This window comes from Phyllobates terribilis, unplaced genomic scaffold (assembly GCF_046119375.1).
Source record: "Phyllobates terribilis strain yellow unplaced genomic scaffold, ASM4611937v1 Scaffold_47__1_contigs__length_9908305, whole genome shotgun sequence".
Taxonomy (NCBI): Eukaryota; Metazoa; Chordata; class Amphibia; order Anura; family Dendrobatidae; genus Phyllobates; species Phyllobates terribilis.
Window position 1 is genome coordinate 5,554,000 of NW_027362807.1, and position 22,809 is coordinate 5,576,808.

General features: G+C 46.8%; 2 protein-coding genes across 2 annotated transcripts in view; both read left to right on the forward strand.

Moving 5' to 3' along the window:
* The first annotated feature begins 2,486 nt into the window (after positions 1–2,486).
* On the forward strand, positions 2,487–15,208 carry LOC141191596 (gastrula zinc finger protein XlCGF66.1-like). Its single transcript, XM_073661526.1, has 4 exons — positions 2,487–2,549; positions 14,525–14,675; positions 14,805–14,984; positions 15,068–15,208. The coding sequence occupies exons 1-4, from the start codon at positions 2,524–2,526 to the stop codon at positions 15,206–15,208; spliced, it is 498 nt and encodes a 165-aa protein (XP_073517627.1). The 5' UTR covers positions 2,487–2,523.
* A 1,789-nt stretch (positions 15,209–16,997) lies between these two features.
* The window catches only part of LOC141191597 (uncharacterized), a 56,008-nt gene continuing 50,196 nt past the window's right edge, over positions 16,998–22,809 (forward strand). Inside the window, exons 1-5 of the mRNA XM_073661527.1 lie at positions 16,998–17,337; positions 17,421–17,533; positions 17,712–17,790; positions 19,555–19,568; positions 21,453–22,205. Coding sequence (XP_073517628.1) covers positions 17,205–17,337; positions 17,421–17,533; positions 17,712–17,790; positions 19,555–19,568; positions 21,453–22,205 — 1,092 coding nt within the window. The 5' untranslated portion in view covers positions 16,998–17,204. The remainder of the gene's footprint in view (positions 17,338–17,420; positions 17,534–17,711; positions 17,791–19,554; positions 19,569–21,452; positions 22,206–22,809) is intronic.

A 22,809-nucleotide genomic window follows, 5' to 3' on the forward strand; every position in this document is an offset into this window, starting at 1 on the left:
ACATTATTCTGACAAGACCAATTTTTTGTTTTTTTCCTCCCCTTTTTCCCAAAAAATATAACTTTGTTTTTTCATTAGCATAGACGGAGGGCTTGTGTTTTGTGGGACTAGTTGTTGTTTGGAATGACAACATTCAATTTAGCACATAAAGTATTGAAAAATGGGGGAAAAATCAAAGTAAGGTTATTATTTTTGATTCTTTGGGTTTTTTTTATGAACATTTAAAAATAAATGTGGTTTGTGAGACCATTTTCATCTTGCGAAGACCTAATTTTATAAAATGATCCCATTGATGGAGTTGTCGGCTTCTTCTTGTGGAGAGATCAGTAGTTACAAGTTTCTGATTGCATTTTTGGGAAGGAAGTAGAGAGACCCGAAAACCACAACCACAACCACAACCCTGGCACTTTACTGTCCTTTACAGCATTGACCCAGCGTGTAATAGATTTATATATAATGAAAGATTGTACTTATGTCAGTGCAGCAGAAACAAATATTGTTTTACGCTTTTTCTTTTTTATAGTTGGCCAGAAAACCGCAGAACCTTAAGCAGAAAATGACATGAATGAGAACATCTGCCCGGCTTGTACCGGATCCGGGGGTGTTACGTACAAGGCGAAGGTCCCAGAATAAGGATTTGCTTCATTTTGGTGCAGAGTTTCTAGTAGTTTCTGGTTACTACTGTTACAGGCAGATGCCGTCTGCATAATACAGCCAGCACCGCCTCAACCCCCTCCATGCATGAGGACCCCGGCACAAACACTCAGGTCCATCCTTTTATGCTAAGACATTAATAATTCTACAATTATCACACACAACTTATATACAGAAACCTCCCAACCGTCCCCGATCCAATGGGACTGTCCGGCTGTCGCTGGAGGTCGGGGCTATGTCCTGACGAGCTGTGTTCTGTCAGGACAGTCAGTGTAGAACAAGAACGTCTCATGCCGTGCTGCTGTGATCGCTCCTGGAGAGGGGCAGCATCCGCTCCGCACGCCTCGTACACGCCCGGCTCCGCTCCGCACGCCTCGTACACGCCCGGCTCCGCTCCGCACGCCTCGTACACGCCCGGCTCCGCTCCATACGCCTCGTACACACCCGTCTCCGCACGCCTAGTACACGCCCGGCTCCGCTCCGCACGCCTCGTACACGCCCGACTCCGCTCCGCACGTCTCGCACACACCCGGCTCCGCTCAGTACACCTCGTACACATGGCTCCGCTCAATACGCCTCGTACACGCGCGGCCCCGCTCCGTATGCCTCGTACACGCGCGGCTCCGCTCCGTACGCCTCGTACACGCGCGGCTCCGCTCCGTACGCCTCGCACACGCGCGGCTCCGCTCCGTACGCCTCGCACACGCGCGGCTCCGCTCCGTACGCCTCGCACACGCGCGGCTTCGCTCCGTACGCCTCGCACACGCGCGGCTCCGCTCCGTACGCCTCGTACACGCGCGGCTCCGCTCCGTACGCCTCGTACACGCGCGGCTCCGCTCCGTACGCCTCTTACATGCGCGGCTCCGCTCCGTACACCTCGTACACGCACGGCTCCGCTCCGTACACCTCGTACACACGCGGCTCCGCCCACCTCGTACACACGCGGCTCTGCTCCGTACACCTCGTACACACGCGGCTCCGCTCCGTACACCTCGTACACGCGCGGCTCCGCTCCGTACACCTCGTACACGCGCGGCTCTGCTCCGTACACCTCGTACACGCGCGGCTCTGCTCCGTACACCTCGTACACGCGCGGCTCCGCTCCATACACCTCGTACACGCGCGGCTCCGCTCCGTACGCCTCGTACACACGCGGCTCCGCTCCGTACGCCTCGTACACACGCGGCTCCGCTCCGTACGCCTCGTACACACACGGCTCTGCTCCGTACACCTCGTACACACGGCTCTGCTCCGTACACCTCGTACACGCGCGGCTCCGCTCCGTACGCCTCGTACACACGCGGCTCCGCTCCGTACGCCTCGTACACACGCGGCTCCGCTCCGTACACCTCGTACACACGGCTCTGCTCCGTACACCTCGTACACACACGGCTCCGCTCCGTACGCCTCGTACACACACGGCTCTGCTCCGAACACCTCGTACACACACGGCTCCGCTCCGTACACCTCGTACACACGCGGCTCCGCTCCGTACACCTCGTACACACGGCTCCGCTCCGTACACCTCGTACACACACGGCTCCGCTCCGTACACCTCGTACACACGCGGCTCTGCTCCGTACACCTCGTACACGCTCGGCTCTGCTCCGTACACCTCGTACACGCGCGGCTCCGCTCCGTACACCTCGTACACACGCGGCTCTGCTCCGTACACCTCGTACACACACGGCTCTGCTACATCCACACTGTAAACCCCTCCTGACCCCACACATAAACTTCAGCTCATCCAGCACCATGACAACCAGCACAGCAGAGTCCTGCATCCACTGAGGCCCCTGATCATGTGACCCCTGACTCCTCCCCTCCTGTGACCTCATCACAGCTCCTGTGCGCACAGAGCAGCCATATATGTGGTGGCGGCTCTGCAGGTGGAGGTATGTGGAGACCCCCATTACTGGGCGCAGGGGGCATTAACCCCTTCAGCACGGAGACTCTTTTGGGGTCTTGTGTTGCCCCTTTATAAGAATCATAAGGTTTTTGTTCTGTTTCCTATAATAGATACATACGACCCAACTATGGAGACAGGAAGGGAGGAAACGTATTGTTCTCATAGTACAGGACCCCTTTACTGGCCCCACAGTGTAATGCCCCCATTATGCCCCTTATGCAGTATGTATGATGCCCCCACAGTGTAATGCCCCCATTATGCCCCTTATGCAGGATGTATGATGCCCCCCACAGTGTAATGCCCCCATTATGCCCCTTATGCAGGATGTATGATGCCCCCCACAGTGTAATGCCCCCATTATGCCTCTTATGCAGTATGTATGATGCCCCCACACAGTGTAATGCCTCCATTATGCCCCTTATGCAGGATGTATGATGCCCCCACACAGTGTAATGCCCCCATTATGCCTCTTATGCAGTATGTATGATGCCCCCACACAGTGTAATGCCTCCATTATGCCCCTTATGCAGGATGTATGATGCCCCCACAGTGTAATGCCCCCATTATGCCCCTTATGCAGGATGTATGATGCCCCACACAGTGTAATGCCCCTATTATGCCCCTTATGCATTATGTATGATGCCCCACACAGTGTAATGCCCCCATTATGCCTCTTATGCAGTATGTATGATCCCCCCCACAGTGTAATGCCCCCATTATGCCCCTTATACAGTATGTATGATGCCCCCACACAGTGTAATGCCCCCATTATGCCCCTTATGCAGGATGTATGATCCCCCACACAGTGTAATGCCCCCATTATGCCCCTTATGCAGGATGTATGATGCCCCCACACAGTGTAATGCCCCCATTATGCCCCTTATGCAGGATGTATGATGCCCTCACACAGTGTAATGCCCCCCACACAGTGTAATGCCCCCATTATGCCCCTTTTACAGTATGTATGATGCCCCCACACAGTGTAATGGCCCCATTATGCCCCTTATTCAGGATGTATGATGCCCCCACACAGTGTAATGCCCCCATTATGCCCCTTATGCAGGATGTATGATGCCCCGACACAGGGTAGTGCCCCCATTATGCCCCTTATACAGTATGTATGATGCTCCCACACAGTGTAATGCCCCCATTACGCCCCTTATGCTGTATGTATGATGCCCCCACACAGTGTAATGCCCCCATTATGCCCCTTATGCAGTATGTATGATGCCCCCACACAGTGTAATGCCCCCATTATGCCCCTTATACAGGATGTATGATGCCCCCACACAGTGTAATGCCCCCATTATGCCTCTTATGCAGGTTGTATGATGCCCCCACACAGTGTAATGCCCCCATTATGCCCCTTATGCCGGATGTATGATGCCCCCACACAGGGTAATGCCCCCATTATGCCCCTTATGCAGGATGTATGATGCCCCGACACAGGGTAGTGCCCCCATTATGCCCCTTATACAGTATGTATGATGCTCCCACACAGTGTAATGCCCCCATTACGCCCCTTATGCAGTATGTATGATGCCCCCACACAGTGTAATGCCCCCATTTTGCCCCTTATGCAGTATGTATGATGCCCCCACACAGTGTAATGCCCCCATTATGCCCCTTATACAGGATTTATGATGCCCCCACACAGTGTAATGCCCCCATTATGCCCCTTATACAGTATGTATGATTCCCCACAGTGTAATGCCCCCATTATGCCCCTTATGCAGGATGTATGATGCCCCCACACAGGGTAGTGCCCCCATTATGCCTCTTATGCAGTATGTATGATGCCCCCACACAGGGTAGTGCCCCCATTATACACCTTATGCAGTATGTATGATGCCCCCTGTCATCACCACATAATGTGAGATGTTGTGTCTGCTCTAAATTAAATTGTAAATTCAAATACGTGCATGGAAGAACTACGACTGATACATTTGAGCATCAGGCTAGATCTACTTTATTACATGCTCTGGTCCACGTTTATATAGGTTATTAGTATTCATACTTTAAAACAATATAATTGGCTCAGCTTATCTCTAACCCTATTGACTCCCAACTTTCTGACTTTTGTTTCTTCCTTATGTTTTCTCTGAGTCTGTAGACTAAGACATTCCTGAGGGACGCCTTATCTCACACACACATACTAACTCAAACTCCATTCTGGTAAGCAGAAGATGCACGTACAAAAATCAAAATGAAGTCAGGATAGATAAAGTATAACTCCTGCTCTCACAATTTCCTTCTCTTGTGGCAGTGGGTGGCTGTTCCAGCAGCAAGGCCTGTCTGCAGACTCCCCCCAGATACATTCTCCTTCCCTTATAGAAGAAGCCGCTCTTCCTACACTGCTTCACCGGATTCTCTGGATCGGTCTGTCTGTCACACCATCGGATGGACACACACTCAAGCCACAACAAGCAAGGAAACTATACGGGTGCCACATTCATGTGCTGGTCAAAGTTGGCATCCAACAGTTTGTCATTGTAGATATCATTTATCCGGTCCACATTTTTATTCGCTTTAATGGTAACGATGGGGAATAACTATTCCAAGCCCCGCTGCCACTTGATCTGTGCCTTTGAACTTGTCCAGTATTCCACTTGGAACCTCAATAGAGTCAATGTACACGTGAGGGTCGAAAGAAGTAGGAATGCTGTTGTCTCGCTCGTGTCTCCGATTTTCTGTTGCATATTCATGGAGCTTGTCTGTATTTAGAGCCACAATCTGGAGTGGTATCAGGAATTTAACAATAGCACAAGAGCTCTCCCATCCCACTGGCAGAACTGGATAAAAGTCAACATTTTCCCAAGTCAGCCCTAACTACCGTCTGATTTTTAGAGGGCTTCTTACCAAGTTAGTGGTGGTGTTAGGACTTCAGTAGAAGGAACCTAAATGCTTTAGGTTAATTGTACATGTTAAATTCTGGAAACAAGTGTAATTCCCAGGCCCACTGGCCTTTACATTTTTATGGTTTATAAGGGGATACAACAGCTGGAGCAGATTACACTCTCTTTCTGTAGCAGAGTTAGGCAGGAGAAAACGATGAGCTTTGTCTAGTCACTTATAGGGAAGGGCACCAGGGAAAAGTCTTTGGAAGTCTTAAGTTGCAGAGTCTCAGTCTTGTGTAGCATAGGTCTGTCCCTGATATCTTTAAGGTAAAAGGGTCCTAATCAGTCGGTGCCCCCCAGGATATTTATGCCCATCACATATATAGTCCTGCATTCGTAACAGAGGGGTTCTCTATCGTCCAGTATATGGGAAGACAGTTGTCAGACTTACAAGTAAGGCCGGAAACTACTGTTCAACGTTTGGATACGTATTCTGGTTGTAACAGAGAATCTAGTAAGGTGGCTTCTATCCGTGCTGTCTTTATTTTCTTCGGCTATTGAAGGGTTGTAGGCCCAGTCTTCCCCAGTGTTCCACCCCACCATACTGCAGGACTTATAATCAGACCCATAGCCAGTATTGGTGGTGGTGACACATATATACTTTTGGGTGAGTCTATAGGTGTGCCCATGCTGCCATTCCTCCTTAAGTCAGGAGACCATGTTTCACAAGTCAAATTTATAACGGACTACAGGGTCTGAGGTATCAAGTCAGAAAGTGCTAACTAGCTCCCCATTCTCTCTCTTGAGACAAAGTCCTCGATGAGCCCGCATTTATCAAGGATAAGGCACAGGGTGTGCGTCCACATTACTCAGTGGCTTTCTTGGGCTCAGCTGTTCTCCTGCAGTGTTTGGCGTAGATCTAGTTGGGCTTTCTCTAGAACATTACAGCCGTCTCAGTTGTCATCAGGACTTGAAAGGGTCCATCAAATCGAGGCTTAAGGGCTCTCCTGATGTGTCTTTTGACCACCACTCAGATTCCACGCTGCAAGGGATGGCTTCCTTCCACAGAGTCTGGATCTGGAAAACTCGAGAATATATGTTAAACAAGCATTTTGTAAGTTCAATAACATAAGAAGAATGCCTATCATGTTGCATCTGGAGCTATTGTGGAAAATGCAACCCTAGCCTAGGGGCTGGCCCAAATAACACTTGGGCTGTCTTTTTGTTGGGAGTATACCTGACTGAGAAGAGTGCAAGGGGCAAGCATTCTGTCCATGGTCTGCCAGTTTCGGCCATGGCTTACTGGATTTTCAGTTTCAGGGTCCCATTCAATCTCTCTACTCTACCCCTACTTTGTGGATGGTACATAGTATGAAGGCCTTTTTGACTCTCAGGGCGGGCATTATTTCCTGCTTTTCTTCTCCGGTAAAGTGGGTGCCTCTGTAACTCTTCATGGTCTCTGGTACCCCGTATCTGCAGGCGATTTCTGAGATTAGTCTCTTTGCTGTAGCCTTGGCCGTGGCTTTACACACAGGAGATGCTTCTGTACATCCTGAGAAGAGGTCAACACACACAAGTACATACTTGTAGGTTTGCATCTTGGGAAGTTGAATGTATTCCTTCTGAAGATGCTGGAATGGGTACAGGGGCCTCGGTGTGTGTCTCATTGGCATCTTGGTGGTTTGTCTCACGTTGTTGAGCACTCAGGTCAGACAGCCTTGAACAGGAACATACCAATGGCAGTGGACGTGGTCTGTCATGGCAGTCTTTGACTGATGGGCATTGCCATGGGTAGCTTGAGCCATCATGGGATAGAGAACTCGGGGAAGGCAACCTTTGTCCCCCACGTGTCACAGTCCTCCTGGTGACTGCACAGCTCCCTTCTCTTGTCATCTGGCGAATTCTTCAACACCAGCATGGTGTTGTAGCTTCTGGAGAAGGTCGTAGGTCACCGGTGGGTCTGTGACTGAGGCCACCTTTGCAGCTGTCACCCTGACAGGGTTGTCTTTTGGTTAGCAAGCTGCAGATTTTTCAGCCTGGTCGGTCAGGGGGTTTCTTTTATCTGTAGTTGAGTCGTCCTTTGCATGGCCTTTGACTTTTACCTTGGCAACTTTCTCGGGCAAAGGTAGATCCTCCATCAGGCGTTGGCAGGATTTATCATTCTTGATAGTCTTACTTGCCACTGCGAGGAAAGATCCAGCTCTACATATAGGTCTATAGTCATAAAAGCATAGCGGCTGTCTGTATAAATCATGGCTGTCTGATCTTTAGGATGTCTGCAGGTGTCTTCAAGGGCATGGAGTTCAGCTTCCTGGGTGGACATGTGTGGGGTGTTACGGATCCGGGTGGTGGAACCTCTGTGCTTCGATGCAAGGAGGGACCAGAGGGGCGTGACTAAGTGCCTACTCGGCCTGACCCAGGTCACAAGGTGGCTTAGTCGACTCCATGAACCAGGGAGGGACCGGGCAGGTGAACCAGGTGCCACTCTGGGACCGACCTTGTGTGAGAGCAGGCAACTCCCACGGGTCAGATGATAGGAGCTGACCGGTACAGCGGATGAGCACGGCAGGCAGGCTGGCGGGTGGTCAGGGAAGATAAGCAGGCAGGTACGGCTGATATTCAGACAGGCGCTCCGGGTAGGCAAGCAGGCGGGCACGGCAGGTAACTGGCAGGTCACTTGGCAGATGCTCCGGGTAAGCAAGCTGGTGGGCACAGCAGGTAACTGTCACGTGCTCCAGGTAGACAGGCTGACAGGCACGGCAGGTAGCTGGCAGGTGCTCCAGGTAGACAGGCTGGCGGGCGCGGCAGGTAACTGGCAGGTGCTCCGGGTAGACCGGCTGACAGGCACGGCAGGTAACTGGCAGGTGCTCCGGGTAGACCAGCTGACAGGCACGGCAGGTAACTGGCAGGTGCTCCAGGTAGACAGGCTGACAGGCACGGCAGGTAACTGGCAGGTGCTCCGGGTAGACAGGCTGACAGGCACCGCAGGTAACTGGCAGGTGCTCCTGGTAGACAGGCTGACAGGCACGGCAGGTAACTGGCAGGTGCTCTGGGTAGACAGGCACGGCAGGTAACTGGCATGTGCTCCGGGTAGACAGGCTGACAGGCACGGCAGGTAACTGGCATGTGCTCCGGGTAGACAGGCTGACAGGCACGGCAGGTAACTGGCAGGTGCTTCTGGTCTATTGGCGGGCACAACAGGTAACTGGCAGGTGCTCCGGGTAGACAGGATGGCTGGCACGGCAGGTAACTGGCATGTGCTCCGGGTAGACAGGCTAGTGGGCACGTCAGGTAACTGGCTGGCAGAACTATTAGACAGACTGACCGGCTGGACTGTTAGACAGCGGGACCTGAGGGCTGAAGTGTTAGCACATGGAACAACAACCTTGCACAGGCACCTCCATTTTGGAGGAGGTGTCTTGTAAAGGGAAGTCCTCTGGCCATTGGCCAGGGACTCTATCGGACGGCTTGCGCGGCCCCTTAAAGAGGGAGGGAGCGCGCGCCCTAAGCACAGCGCCCGGGAAGCTGCGCGCGCCCTAAGCACAGCGCCCGGGAAGCTGCGCGCAGTGCGCGCCACAGCAGCGGCAGGAGGGGAGCAGGAAGATGCCGGACCGGAACCGTGGTGGTGAAGGGAACGGCATCTCTGCCCGGCAGGAGGCAGAGATGCCAATGCTACAGTACCCCCCCCCCCTTTACACCCCCTCTTCTTTAGGCCCGTGAGAAATTTTTTAAGATGATGAGGGGCATGAATGTTCTCCCTGACCTCTCCTCTGGGCCAAACCCCTTCCAATCCACAAGAAAGAAAGTCTTTCCTCTTACCCTCTTTGTGGCCAAAATGTTTTCTGCCACAAAGACGTCCTCAGCGGAGACCGGAGCTGGGGTGGTACCTGGATCATCAGAGAACGAATTAAGGACAACTGATTTGAGGAGGGATACATGAAAGAAGTTGGGAATCTGTAAGGTGACCGGGAGTTTCAGCTTGTAAGCCACCGGTTTGATTTGATTCAGAACCTCGAACGGACCAATGAACCGTGGACCCAACTTATAAGAAGGTATCTTGAGACGGACATATTTCGAGGAAAGGCAGACCTTGTCTCCCGGACGGAATTGAGGCGCATCCAGACGTCTCTTATTAGCATGTCTCTTCATCCGCTTGGAGAACTGAAGAAGTGCAGATCTAGTGTCTTCCCAAATAGCCGAAAATTCGCTGACAAGAAACTCTGCGGCAGGATTGTCCACTGAAGAGGAGACGGGAAAAGGAATCCGGGGGTGTCGACCGTAGACCACAAAAAATGGGGATTTAGAAGAAGACTCGCTCTCATGGTTGTTATAGGAGAACTCTGCCCAGGGCAGGAGCTCAACCCAATTGTTATGGTGAGCGATGACAAAGTGCCGAAGAAAGCTGGTAAGGATCTGGTTGATACGTTCCACTTGACCATTAGATTGAGGATGATAAGCAGAAGAGAAATCCAAAGAGACATCCAGCAGGTTGCACTTAGCTCTCCAGAAGCGCGAAGTGAACTGAACCCCGCGATCAGACATAATGTGGAGGGGTAGGCCGTGGAGACGGAAGATGTGATGGATGAAGTCCTTAGCCAGCACAGATGCAGACGTAAGACCAGGCAGAGGGATGAAGCGGCCATTTTAGAAAAGCGGTCAGCGACCACCCAAATGACAGTACAACCGGCAGGAACAGGGAGATCCGTGATGAAGTCCATTGCAATGTGTTGCCACGGAACGGAAGGCACAGGAAGAGGAAGGAGATGGCCGGCTGGGTGGTGGAACCTCTGTGCTTCGGTGCAAGGAGGGACCAGAGGGGCGTGACTAAGTGCCTACTCGGCCTGACCCAGGTCACACGGCGGCTTAGTCGACTTCGTGAACCAGGGAGGGACAGGGCAGGTGAACCAGGTGCCACTCTGGGACCGCTCTTGTGTGAGAGCAGGCGACTTCCACGGGTCAGATGACAGGAGCTGACCGGTACAGCAGATGAGCACGGCAGGCGGGCTGGTGGGTGGACCGGATAGATAAGCAGGCAGGTACAGCTGATATTCAGACAGCCGCTCTAGGTAGGCAAGCAGGCGGGCACGCCAGGTCACTTGGCAAGTCCTCGGGTAGGCAACTGGCGGGCATGACAGGTTACTTGGCAGGTGCTCCAGGTTGGCAGGCTGTCAGGCATGGCAGGTAACTGGCAGGTGCTCCAGATAGACAGGCTGGCGGGCACGGCAGGTAACTGGCAGGTGCTCCGGGTAGACAGGCTGGCGGGCACGGCAGGTAACTGGCAGGTGCTCTGGGTAGACAGGATGGCGGGCACGGCAGGTAACTTGCAGGTGCTCCGGGTAGACAGACTGGCGGGCCCGGCAGGTAACTGGTAGGCACAACTATTAGACAGACTGGTGGGCTGGACTGTTAGACAGCGGGACCTGAGGGCTGAAGCAAGTGTTAGCATACGGAACAACAACCTTGCACAGGCATCTCCATTTTGGAGGAGGTGCCTTATAAAGGGGAAGTCCTCCAGCCATTGGCCGGGGACTCTTTAGGACGACGCATGCGGCCCCTTAAAGAGGGAGGGAGCGTGCGCCCTAAGCACAGCACCCGGGGAGGTGCAGGTGGGGAGCAGGAAGACGCCGGACTGGGACCGCGGTGGTGAGGGGAACAGCGTCTCTGCCTCCTTCTTGGCACATGGGGGCAGCGGCTCTGCATCTATGATTTCATGAAGGGAAACAGCAGCATGTCCAGTGTGGAACTGGCCATACATACTGCAATCCATCCAGAAAGAGCTCATGGTCCCGTTTATCTAGTGGGACATCGGAATCATGACTGAACCCCCCCCCCCGTGGGACATTATTTGTACACAGTCATGTTCCTCTTGTGGCTTAACTAGCAGATCACCCACCTTTATCACTACAACTTCCCCCCCCCCTTCAGAGGCAACAAGGTGGCTGGACTCAGAGTAGTGCAATCGTGAATGGTGAAGTTATCAGGCATGAGGAGGGCACATTAAAGTCTGAGATGTCCATCAGTACTGAGAAAGAATAACAGTAACAACATGAGAGGTAAGCAGTGAAAGAAAGTTAAAAGAAATTCCTGCAGACTGATACAGCAGAAATAGGATTCTTAGTGAGACACTGACTCTCCCCCCTCCCTGAAGAGACTGGAGAAGGGGGAATGAGGGTGCCATCACGCTCTAGCACAGCAGCAGTTTGTGTGTGTTTAGGCTTCGTACAATTAGAACGTGAAATTACTCTGGCCTTTTTGGACAGGACGTACAGAAGAGCAGCTCTGGACCGCGTTTTTTGCCTTGTTATTCAGGGCATTTGTTGCTTCCACACTCTTGACTACTTGGAGTATTACAGCTGGGGACATAGACAGATTCACCGGGCAGGACACTGTTAGCGGCTCTTTAATCATGGGCTTTAAACTTTCAACAGAGGCACGAGACAGTAAACGGATGTGAACTTCAGAATTGTTCTCATATACTAATTCCTGCCATCTTTACCAGAGCCAGGTATAATATTTTTCTACTAACAGGAGAAAGCCTTTCTAATTTTCTCTACTTTCTCTAACAAATGGCATGGGAAACATTTCAGGGTCTGGCATTCTACTCATCATGGCCAGCATTTCACTAGGATTTCAGGGACGCCACACATTCCTGGGGCTCTGTAGTCTCTGGTCCCCCAGACTGGAGTGTAAGGGCTGATGGTAGCAGTCGGGGAGAGAGCTGTGGGCGAGCAGCATGGGGGGGTTAAGGTGAGCTTACCACCCTAACTGGGTAATTGTCCTAGTGAGTCTTCCATGGCAGCAAAAGGCTGATATATAACTGCATCCATAGCTGTATCCATTTGGGCTGTGTTAGGGGAGGTGCTGGAGAGCAGGGTCTGAAGGGGCATTAGTCCCATCCAGTACAGGTATAATATTCATTAGGGGCTTGACCGAGACTTATAGGGGGCGTTGCACTTGGGACACTGGCCAAGGGGGGCTTACTATGCAAATGAATTGTGGGGCATTAACAAAAAGGGTACAATCCTGTTTTAGGAGTAGGAGGTGTAATGATTCCTATGTGCCAACAGGGGGCACCACGTACACAGCAGATCTCCACCTAATCTGGATCCTGATTCCTACATACACAACCTGTCCATCATTTTGGGCAGTGTAAGGGGAGGAGTCAAACTGGGAGTGTCAGGGGATGAACGCCATCTTTGTTACATACTTTAACCTACAAAAACTTATCACCATGTTTTTCTTCCTCCAAATCGCCTATAGTTACAGATTTAGAGTTTTTCCACCATATCTCAGTCTGGTCTAGTAACCCAACATCATTTAAACAACCTTTCTGTTCCTTCAATACTTTCCAGAAACCTTCATCAAATCTGCCACCTGGTGGACAACGAGACACTAAACAAAACCTATGCATTTTCTGCAAAAACTTCTCTGCTTCTTTAAAAACAGGAATACAGAACTAGAGACACAAACCAGTGGGGATCTTTCACTATGGATTATATACTCTATACAGCACCTCTACCATGTTCAATCTGTTGATAAGCAGATTAATTTCCATCTTCTGTTTCTTTTAAAGAAAAAACAGGAATACAGGACTAGAGAGGAAAACCAGTGGGGACTCGAAAACATACACACATTGGCTTTCTACTCTGTCACTCCATGCGTGACTTATAATCAGATGAAAACCATCAGCCCCTACGTCTAGGAGCTGGAACCATATGGGTTTCCTTATCAATACAAGAGGCTGCTGACAATAGCCAATATCGGCCCCACCGGGTGCAATCAACTAATCACTACAATCCAATCCCACGTACAGATGACCAGTGAAATACCAAAGCCACACTCCCCATACCCCACAGAAATTCAACACAGTACACAAGGTCTCATCAGGGTTCTTTGTCTAACAATAATGGACCCACTTACTATGAACAGATCGAATGATCTGTGAACAAACTTACCCAACTCAGACCAGATCCAAGAGAGAGAGACAAATTCAAGTAGTGTAAGAATAAAACGTCTTACCTTGCTGCAGCTGTCCTGACTTGTCAATCTATCTAGGCGCCAGCAAACGTTTGGATAAAATTGTCCTTTAAATTAGTGGGTCCCTGTTTGCTGCGCCAGGTTTGTCGCCGCCACATAATGTGAGACGTTCTGAGACATTGTGTCTGCTCCAAATTAAATTGTAAATTCAAATACGTGCATGGAAGAACTACGACTGATACATTTGAGCATCAGGCTAGATCAACTTTATTACATGCTCTGGTCCAGGTGTATATAGGTTATTAGTATTTTACTGTAAAACAATATAATTGTCTCAGCTTATCTCTAAATATGTGCTGGCATTAGCATACATACATCTAATTGGCAAAGTTAACACTACTGACACCCAACATTCTGACTTTCTTTTCTACCTTATGTTTTCTCTAGAGTCTGTATACAAAGACATTCCTAAGGGACCCCTTATCTCACACACACACTGACTCAAACTCCATTCTGGTAAGCAGAAGATGCACGTACAAAAATCAAAATGGAGTCAGGATAGATAAAGTATAACTCCTGCTCTCACCCCCCACAGTGTAATGCCCCCATTATTCCCCTTATGCAGTATGTATGATGCCCCCACACAGTGTAATGTTCCCACAGTACCACTATCCCCCCACACACAATATAATATAATTCCAGTGTCGGTAAATGAGTTATGAACGATGAATCTATGAGAAATGTATTCAGCTGCAGACTCCGAGGAAGAAACTGATTGCTGTCTGTGGCCTAAAATATATAGGTTTTATTAGTACGTCAGGGAAAAAAAACAGAATGTTTTAAAATAATGAAAATACCATTGCTGTTAGAGTTCCCCGCCAGTCTCTGTATTTCCTGGTAAGTCCCAACGAACTCATGATTCTTACAGCCAATCGGCTGCAGAAGCAGTGAGCAACACAGCCAGTGATTGGGAGCATAGAGGAGATGTCTTAGTCTGCAATTCAACTTATGTTCCAGTCCATACAAGACTAGAGAATACAACATCTACACATTCTATCACCTGCTATATTTCCCTTATTGTCTCCAGTAATTGTATTATTTACAGGATTTTTATGATGTTGCATCGACTCATCTTCTTCTCATTCAGGTCCCTACAATATCAGATCCTCTCAGTGAAGATCTTCTATATTAAGAGAATTTTCCTGATTTACCCGTTAAAGATGGATATGGACAGAGACAAGATGGCAGAGAGGATATTACACTTCACCCTAGAGATCCTCTTCCGTATTACTGGAGAGGTGAGAGATTCTGATGACGTCACATTACATCATTCTTATCTATGGGAATGACAGATGGACAGAACTGGAGAGGTGAGGACTATGGAAATGTCTGTAGTGAGATTTATTAATGTGTCTCTCCATAACCAGGATTACACAGTAGTGAAGAAGACCTCTAGTGAGCGCCTTCAGGGCCCTGTGTCTGAGGGATGGGGAAGACCCCTGAGCCCAAACACAGGGCCTTCACCTCAACCCCTGATGCATGAGGATATCAATGACCAGAAGATCCTAGAACTCACCTACAAGATTATTGAGCTGCTGACTGGAGAGGTGACACTGCTGGGAATGCTGGGACATTTTATAGTAAAGCTATGAAGGAATCTGGGGGATGACGGTATCATTGTATGTGTCAGGTTCCTATAAGGTATCAGGACGTCACCATCTATTTCTCCATGGTGGAGTGGGAGTATTTAGAAGGACACAAAGATCTGTACAAGGACGTCATGATGGAGGTTCCCCAGCCCCTCACATCACCAGGTAATAGACAGGACTAAATACACACGGCCTATAATTATCTGTATGTAAAGAATGAATTCAGTCCCTGTATGTGTTTCCTCTAGATCTATCCAGTAAGAGGACAACACCAGAGAGATGAACAAATAAAGTAGCACACTGTAACACTGAGTATATAGATATGAAATATGAATAGCTTAACTGCTGTAGAAAATAGAAATAAATGAAGAAAAATTTTTTGAAAAATTTTTTTGCGCATGTAAATATGAAGTATGGAAAATGAATAGCATTACTGCTGTAAATAAATGAGAAATCTTAGCGCATAAATTGGCCAATTCATGTGTACCTGACAGCCGCGGTAAGGCGTTTCTCGATGTCAGGACCTATAATGTGAATACCTCTCTAAGAGACCTCCGTCTGCTTATGTATGGGAAAGACAGATCCTGATGCATTTAAAACCACCTGCGGCATGGGGGTGGGGGTGGAGTGCTCAGTCAACGCTAAATCTAGTAACAAAGAAAATGACGGCACTTCCACTACAAAAACTAGGTGTGAACAGGTGCTTACTAAGAGCAGCTACCTCCATATATAATGAACAAATAAAGTAGCACACTGTAACACTGAGTATATAGATATGAAATATGAATAGCTTAACTGCTGTAGAAAATAGAAATGAAAAAAAATTTTTTGAAAAATTTTTTTGCGCATGTAAATATGAAGTATGGAAAATGAATAGCATTACTGCTGTAAATAAATGAGAAATCTTAGCGCATAAATTGGCCAATTCATGTGTACCTGACAGCCGCGGTAAGGCGTTTCTCGATGTCAGGACCTATAATGTGAATACCTCTCTAAGAGACCTCCGTCTGCTTATGTATGGGAAAGACAGATCCTGATGCATTTAAAACCACCTGCGGCATGGGGGTGGGGGTGGAGTGCTCAGTCAACGCTAAATCTAGTAACAAAGAAAATGACGGCACTTCCACTACAAAAACTAGGTGTGAACAGGTGCTTACTAAGAGCAGCTACCTCCATATATAATGAACAAATAAAGTAGCACACTGTAACACTGAGTATATAGATATGAAATATGAATAGCTTAACTGCTGTAGAAAATAGAAATAAATGAAAAAAAATTTTTTGAAAAATTTTTTTGCGCATGTAAATATGAAGTATGGAAAATGAATAGCATTACTGCTGTAAATAAATGAGAAATCTTAGCGCATAAATTGGCCAATTCATGTGTACCTGACAGCCGCGGTAAGGCGTTTCTCGATGTCAGGACCTATAATGTGAATACCTCTCTAAGAGACCTCCGTCTGCTTATGTATGGGAAAGACAGATCCTGATGCATTTAAAACCACCTGCGGCATGGGGGTGGGGGTGGAGTGCTCAGTCAACGCTAAATCTAGTAACAAAGAAAATGACGGCACTTCCACTACAAAAACTAGGTGTGAACAGGTGCTTACTAAGAGCAGCTACCTCCATATATAATGAACAAATAAAGTAGCACACTGTAACACTGAGTATATAGATATGAAATATGAATAGCTTAACTGCTGTAGAAAATAGAAATAAATGAAAAAAAATTTTTTGAAAAATTTTTTTGCGCATGTAAATATGAAGTATGGAAAATGAATAGCATTACTGCTGTAAATAAATGAGAAATCTTAGCGCATAAATTGGCCAATTCATGTGTACCTGACAGCCGCGGTAAGGCGTTTCTCGATGTCAGGACCTATAATGTGAATACCTCTCTAAGAGACCTCCGTCTGCTTATGTATGGGAAAGACAGATCCTGATGCATTTAAAACCACCTGCGGCATGGGGGTGGGGGTGGAGTGCTCAGTCAACGCTAAATCTAGTAACAAAGAAAATGACGGCACTTCCACTACAAAAACTAGGTGTGAACAGGTGCTTACTAAGAGCAGCTACCTCCATATATAATGAACAAATAAAGTAGGTGACACTACTGGGAATGCGGGGACATTATACAGTAATGCTATGAAGGGATCGGGGGGATGACGGTATCATTGTATGTGTCAGGTTCCTATAAGGTGTCAGGATGTCGCTGTCTATTTCTCCATGGAGGAGTGGGAGTATTTAGAAAGACACAAAGATCTGTACAAGGATGTCAAGATGGAGGTTCCCCAGCCACTCACATCACCAGGTAATAGACAGGGCTAAAACCACACGGCCTATAATTATCAGTATGTAAAGAATGAATTCAGTCCCTGAATGTGTTTCCTCCAGATCTATCCAGTAAGAGGACAACACCAGAGAGATGTCCCCGTCCTCTTCTTCCACAGGACTGTAAACAAGAAGATCCCAATGTTCCTCAGGATCATCAGCTAGATGGAGAGAAGGTGTCATGAGATCTCCCCTATGATGTGTTGACGGCAGTCTTGTGTTCAGTGTTGTTTTTGTCCACCAGTATTATAAGTTTTATATTTGTGTAATGAGAATGGTGGAGATGACAGGATTAGATCTGATCATAGATGGGACTTCTCCATCTGTCTGTGACTTTTATAATATTTGTTTCAGGGTGAAGATCTGACCTATATTAATACAACAGAAACATATATGAGGGGTGATGAGCGATGTAAAGAGGAGATTCCTACAGGTGAGTAGTAACCACTAAATGCAGAGAAGTCACAGATTCTTCTCAGACACCGGCTGTGGCTGCTTTATCGGTGGTGTAGTCCGGCCGTATCACAATAGTGTGATCACCATTTTGCCTCTAGATTACAACATTCTCCTCCACCCAAAAATGTTCAAATGACTTTGGGCATTGACAGCCCTTTCCTAGAGAACTTACAACCTGGAAGATCCACCTACCAACTGAAATTAGAAGACGCTGACCGTAACCTGCCCAGATCTGTAAACTACATTGCCAAATGACAGCGTATGTAAAATATGCTGACAAGTTAGAATATCACTTGAAGAAAAATGTTATGATGGGCCTCTTAGAGAAAGCGGAGGGTAATGATGCTGTTAGCTTCCTAAAACCCTGATATCTTATTGGATGAATTTACCCTCTCTTCCTTCTGTGCTCCTGAATGTCCTCATATGGTCCCTACAAGACCAGGTCCTGTCTTTCTGGACAAACTTCGCTTTTATGATCAACATTAAATGTGCAGTGAGGGCCAAGTGTAAATTTTTGTACAATAACAACAGAGTTTCCCTTTATCCTGACTTTTCAATTTCTTTTAAAACCCACCTAACTTCAAACAAGATTGCGATAAAATATACAAAAACATTACACCTGTGCCATGATATATCTCTAAGCTGTGCGTGGATGGTTGTAATATACATTTAGTCACACCTCCAGGAGATGTGATGGCATGGTTCAAGCCCTGGTTTCATGGATTCACTGCACATCATAAATTCCATTATGTTTTCCATCCTAAGGAATTCAGATTACTGCACAATCTCTCCTGAAATGGGGAGCCCGAATACTTTCTCTACTCTTCTGGTCAGGACTCAAATTAGCTGTTAGAACCCTCCTGTTTTGTTTTTTTCCATCTTGTCTTTTGCGGTCATGTGACCACCTGCCTTTATATTCCAGCTCCGCCCTTTTGGCTGTGCTGGACTTCAGTGTTTGACTGTCTCTCTAGCCAGGTGCTTCTGTGCCTTTCTCTGTCAGTTCGCTTGGTCCTTCTGGGACCTCTAGTACCTTTTTGTCAGTTTATCTTTTTGTGTTCTGCAACAACTTTCTCTGTTCAGAAAGTGTCCCATTTTTGTTCCAGTCCTTAGTCCTTTTAGGGACCCCTTCCCTTTATTCTACAGGTCTTCGTTCAGACTAGCCGAGGACCAAGGCGGGTCCGTTCGCAAGGAACAGGCAGCCCACTACATCGTAGGGATTCAGCTTAGTCTTACTGTAGGGATAGCTTTCCCCTTTCTTTCCTTAGTACTTGTAGCAGATCATAACAGTAGCTCCAATCGTCCACCAAATTAGTGCAAGTCCAGTTTAATGTTGAAGTTCTCCCCTCATACATATGTTATTTGGGATGTAGTGTATTTTTTATTTTGTCTTTTTTTTTTTTACAAGTTCATTCTGTATGATAGTTTGATTGTGGTGGGATTAGCCTGCCTAATTTGTGAGTCTGTAACTCCCTGGTAGTCTTTAAAAAAGGTGTCTATAAGCTCTTCCAAATGCCTAATAAAGGTGTCCATTGCCTCTTCCAAATGCCTGTTATCTAAATTTAAGACCCCTCAGTTCTGCACTATTCTAAAAAGTTCTCTTTAAATGTCTAATATTTCTTCTTGAAACTCATCTGATAGAAAATATTGTCCCTTACGATAGTTTAAATTGCCAAGAGCCACCGAGCCCCATACTCTAATTACCCCATTGAGGTTTCTCCACTAGTTACTTATTTTTTTACAGATGAAGACAATAGAGTTTGATCATTTCAGTAGAGATGTTGTTGTCTATAGTCACAGTTTTTGGCTACTGTAGTTAGTGCTCAAAATACTCACTTCATGCAGCCAGTTTTGTGTTCCTATCTGGGCCCATTTTTAAATTCTGACGTGTGTCACTTTATGTGGTGATAACTTTGGAATTCTTCACAAAAAATAATAGGAAACAAATGGACCTTAGAAAATAATTTGTAACTTCTCCTGAATCCAACAGTACCATATATACGGTTGTACACTACTGTCTGGGCACATGGCAGGTTAAGAAGGGAAGGAGCGACATTTAGCTATTTGAATGCAAATATATTGGGGGCGCTGTTCATGGTCACCTGGCAGCTCAAAAGATGGCCACCACGAACAGGCTTGGCGCTATCTTCTCTGTTTTTCCGATCTCAGGCATTGTCTTGCTTATCACTCTTTAACCCTTCTACATGGATCTGGGCTTAAACAGAGACACCTGTTACCTCCTGTTCTGTGGTGTGAGATGGCAAGAAGAATAGTCAGGTAGCCGGGTCAGAACCAGGAGGGCAGAGAAAATACAAAATCAGAAGACACAAGAGTAGTCAGAAAACAGGCCGGGGTCATAACAGGAAACAAATACACAAGCCGGGAGCTGAGCACAGGGGACTGAACCAGAGGAGAACAAGCCTGTATCTGGCAGCTTCCGGCAATATGCTTAGAGCTTTAGTAGGGTGTGGCGGTTTCCAGTTGGCTGAAGAAGGGAGCAGATCACCTCAGGTGGACAGCACACACACCCATACTGCCAGACTGGATGGTACTACAGGTTGCAGGCACACTAATCTGCCCAGAGCTTCTGGTTCCGACATCTCCTCCATTACCAGCGATGCCTGCAGAATTTGAAAAAAAATTCTTTCCAAGTCAGAAAATGTGATTTTCAGGATTTGTTTTCTCATTTTGTCTCTCCTAGTTGAGGTCTATCTATGATGTCAATTACAGGCCTCTCTCATCTTTTTAAGCGGGAGAACTTGCACAATTGGTGGCTGACTAAATACTTTTTTTGCCCATTGTATACTGATTGGACTTCCTATTGCCACACAGAAATCTGCCATATACCTATCCCTGTCGGGAACCCCACTTGTCATTTGGTCTTACCATTCATACATATACAGAGCGACTATGTGAACAAGGCCCGGGAGCGGGTCGAAACGATAAAAGTCGCCTATCGCCTTGTCCATCACTTGCACTTGTTTAGAGCAATAAATTTAAATATTTGCGATTGAACCTCTTGAGTGAGAGGTAAAAATTTCTCTACTGCTGGTGCCAGCAGATTTCACAGGATCAGATACTAGAGGAGATGGAACACACCATTTGCAGAAGCCTTAATATGACAAAATGGCAGAAAACCAGAGCAGCAGAAATCTCCATAAAGTGGAAATTATAACTCAGTGAATTAATCTATAGGAATAGTGACTATTTTGACTCCACAGTCACTTTCTACAAATTAGCAAGCAGTTCATGTTGGAGAGTGAAAATTGCAAGACACGCACACCATAAATTAAGTGGGTTCTTCTCACTGTAGTAATGCCAAATACATGGATGCTGAATGTGGTTTGGGCGCACTGCAAGGCTCAGAAGCGAGGGGGAGATTTGACTTTGGGAGAGCGGATATTGCTGGATTGGTTTATGGAAACTATTCCACTAACAGATGATGGACCTTAGTAGGGGCTTGTTTTTTCTGAGAACAGTAGAAGTTTTTATGGGTATTCTATATTTTTACATAACTTGACAATTTTACTGGGCGTTTAAGTAGAAATGTTAAAAAATATAAACTTCCAAGGATATTTTATTCAAAAATAATAATTGGTTTTATTCTTGGCAGATGACTGTACCAGGAGATCAGAGTGACAGCTGACATCTTCAATTTTTAAAACAGTTGATTGTGAGATCCACCAATATACATTTAAAGTGAACACTATTACTCCAGATATACCATCATACCTTCACAGCAAAGATCTGTCATCTGATCCTATGAAACAGGTCCTGTCTTCTGATTCATTACCGACTACTAAGGAAAATCAAAGTCACAAAATAAGCATTAAAAAACGAACTGCTCCTAAAACAAAGCCATTTTCATGTTTAGAATATGGAAATTGTTTTCCCCTAGAAAAGTCTTTTCTTAAACATCAAAAAATTCACACAGCAGAGAATAGATTTTCTTGTTCTACGTGTGGGAAACGTTTTAACTTGAAATGGAATCTTGTTAGTCACCAGAGAATTCACACAGGGGAGAAGCCTTTTTCCTGTTCAGAATGTGGGAAATGTTTTAACCAGAAATCAGATTTGATTAAACACCAGAAAATTCACACAGGGGAGAAGCCTTTTTACTGTTCAGAATGTGGGAAATGTTTTAACCGGAAAGCGCATCTTGATATCCACCAGAGAACCCACACAGGAGAGAAGCCTTTTTCCTGTTCAGAATGTGGGAAATGTTTTAACCAGAAATCAGGTTTGGCTAAGCACCAGAGAATTCACACAGGAAAAAAGCCTTTTTCATGTTCAGAATGTGGGAAATGTTTTAACCAGAAATCCTATATGGTTAAGCACCAGAGAATTCACACAGGGGAGAAGCCTTTTTCCTGTTCAGAATGTGGAAAATGTTTTGTGAAGAAATCATCTCTTCTTAGTCACCAGAGCAGTCACACAGTGGAGAAGCCTTTTTCATGTAATTAATGTGGTAAATGTTTTACACGGAAATCAACTCTTAATTAACATCCGAGAAGTCACACCGGGGAGAATCCTTTTTCATGTTTAGAATGTTGGAAATGTTTTAACTGAAAATTGCTTCATTTTATAGACCACCCTCTTACTGATCTCATACATAAATTTAACTTACATTTATTTAGCATATGATTAGTTATGCAGATTCTTGTCAGGTCACATTGTTACTCTTTTGCTGCTGGTGGTGGAAAAATCTTTTTCTTCCTGTATTTTACAAATTACAAACTGTTTTAACATTCTCTAATAGCTCAGTGTGTTAGCCAAGAAAATTACCAAACTGCATCATGTGAGTGCCATGACAGTTGGAAGAATACAAAATGAAGTCTGTCAATCCATTCAAAAGTCAAGACGTGAATGTCCAGACAAAATATCGGAATCAACAAGTCGGCTCATGACAAAGTCTATCAGTTCTGGCGTGACAAACACGGCATTGGAGGTGGTTTTTATGCTTCGTAATACAGAGATCACAGACATCCATGCAAGCACT

Excerpts from the sequence above, each read along its gene's own strand:
- LOC141191596 (XM_073661526.1), top strand. The coding sequence starts at position 2,524 with ATGTGGTGGCGGCTCTGCAGGTGGAG. Across the intron at positions 14,676-14,804 it reads TCTTCCGTATTACTGGAGAG|GATTACACAGTAGTGAAGAA; the intron begins GTGAGAGATTCT and ends CTCCATAACCAG. Across the intron at positions 14,985-15,067 it reads TTGAGCTGCTGACTGGAGAG|GTTCCTATAAGGTATCAGGA; the intron begins GTGACACTGCTG and ends TGTATGTGTCAG.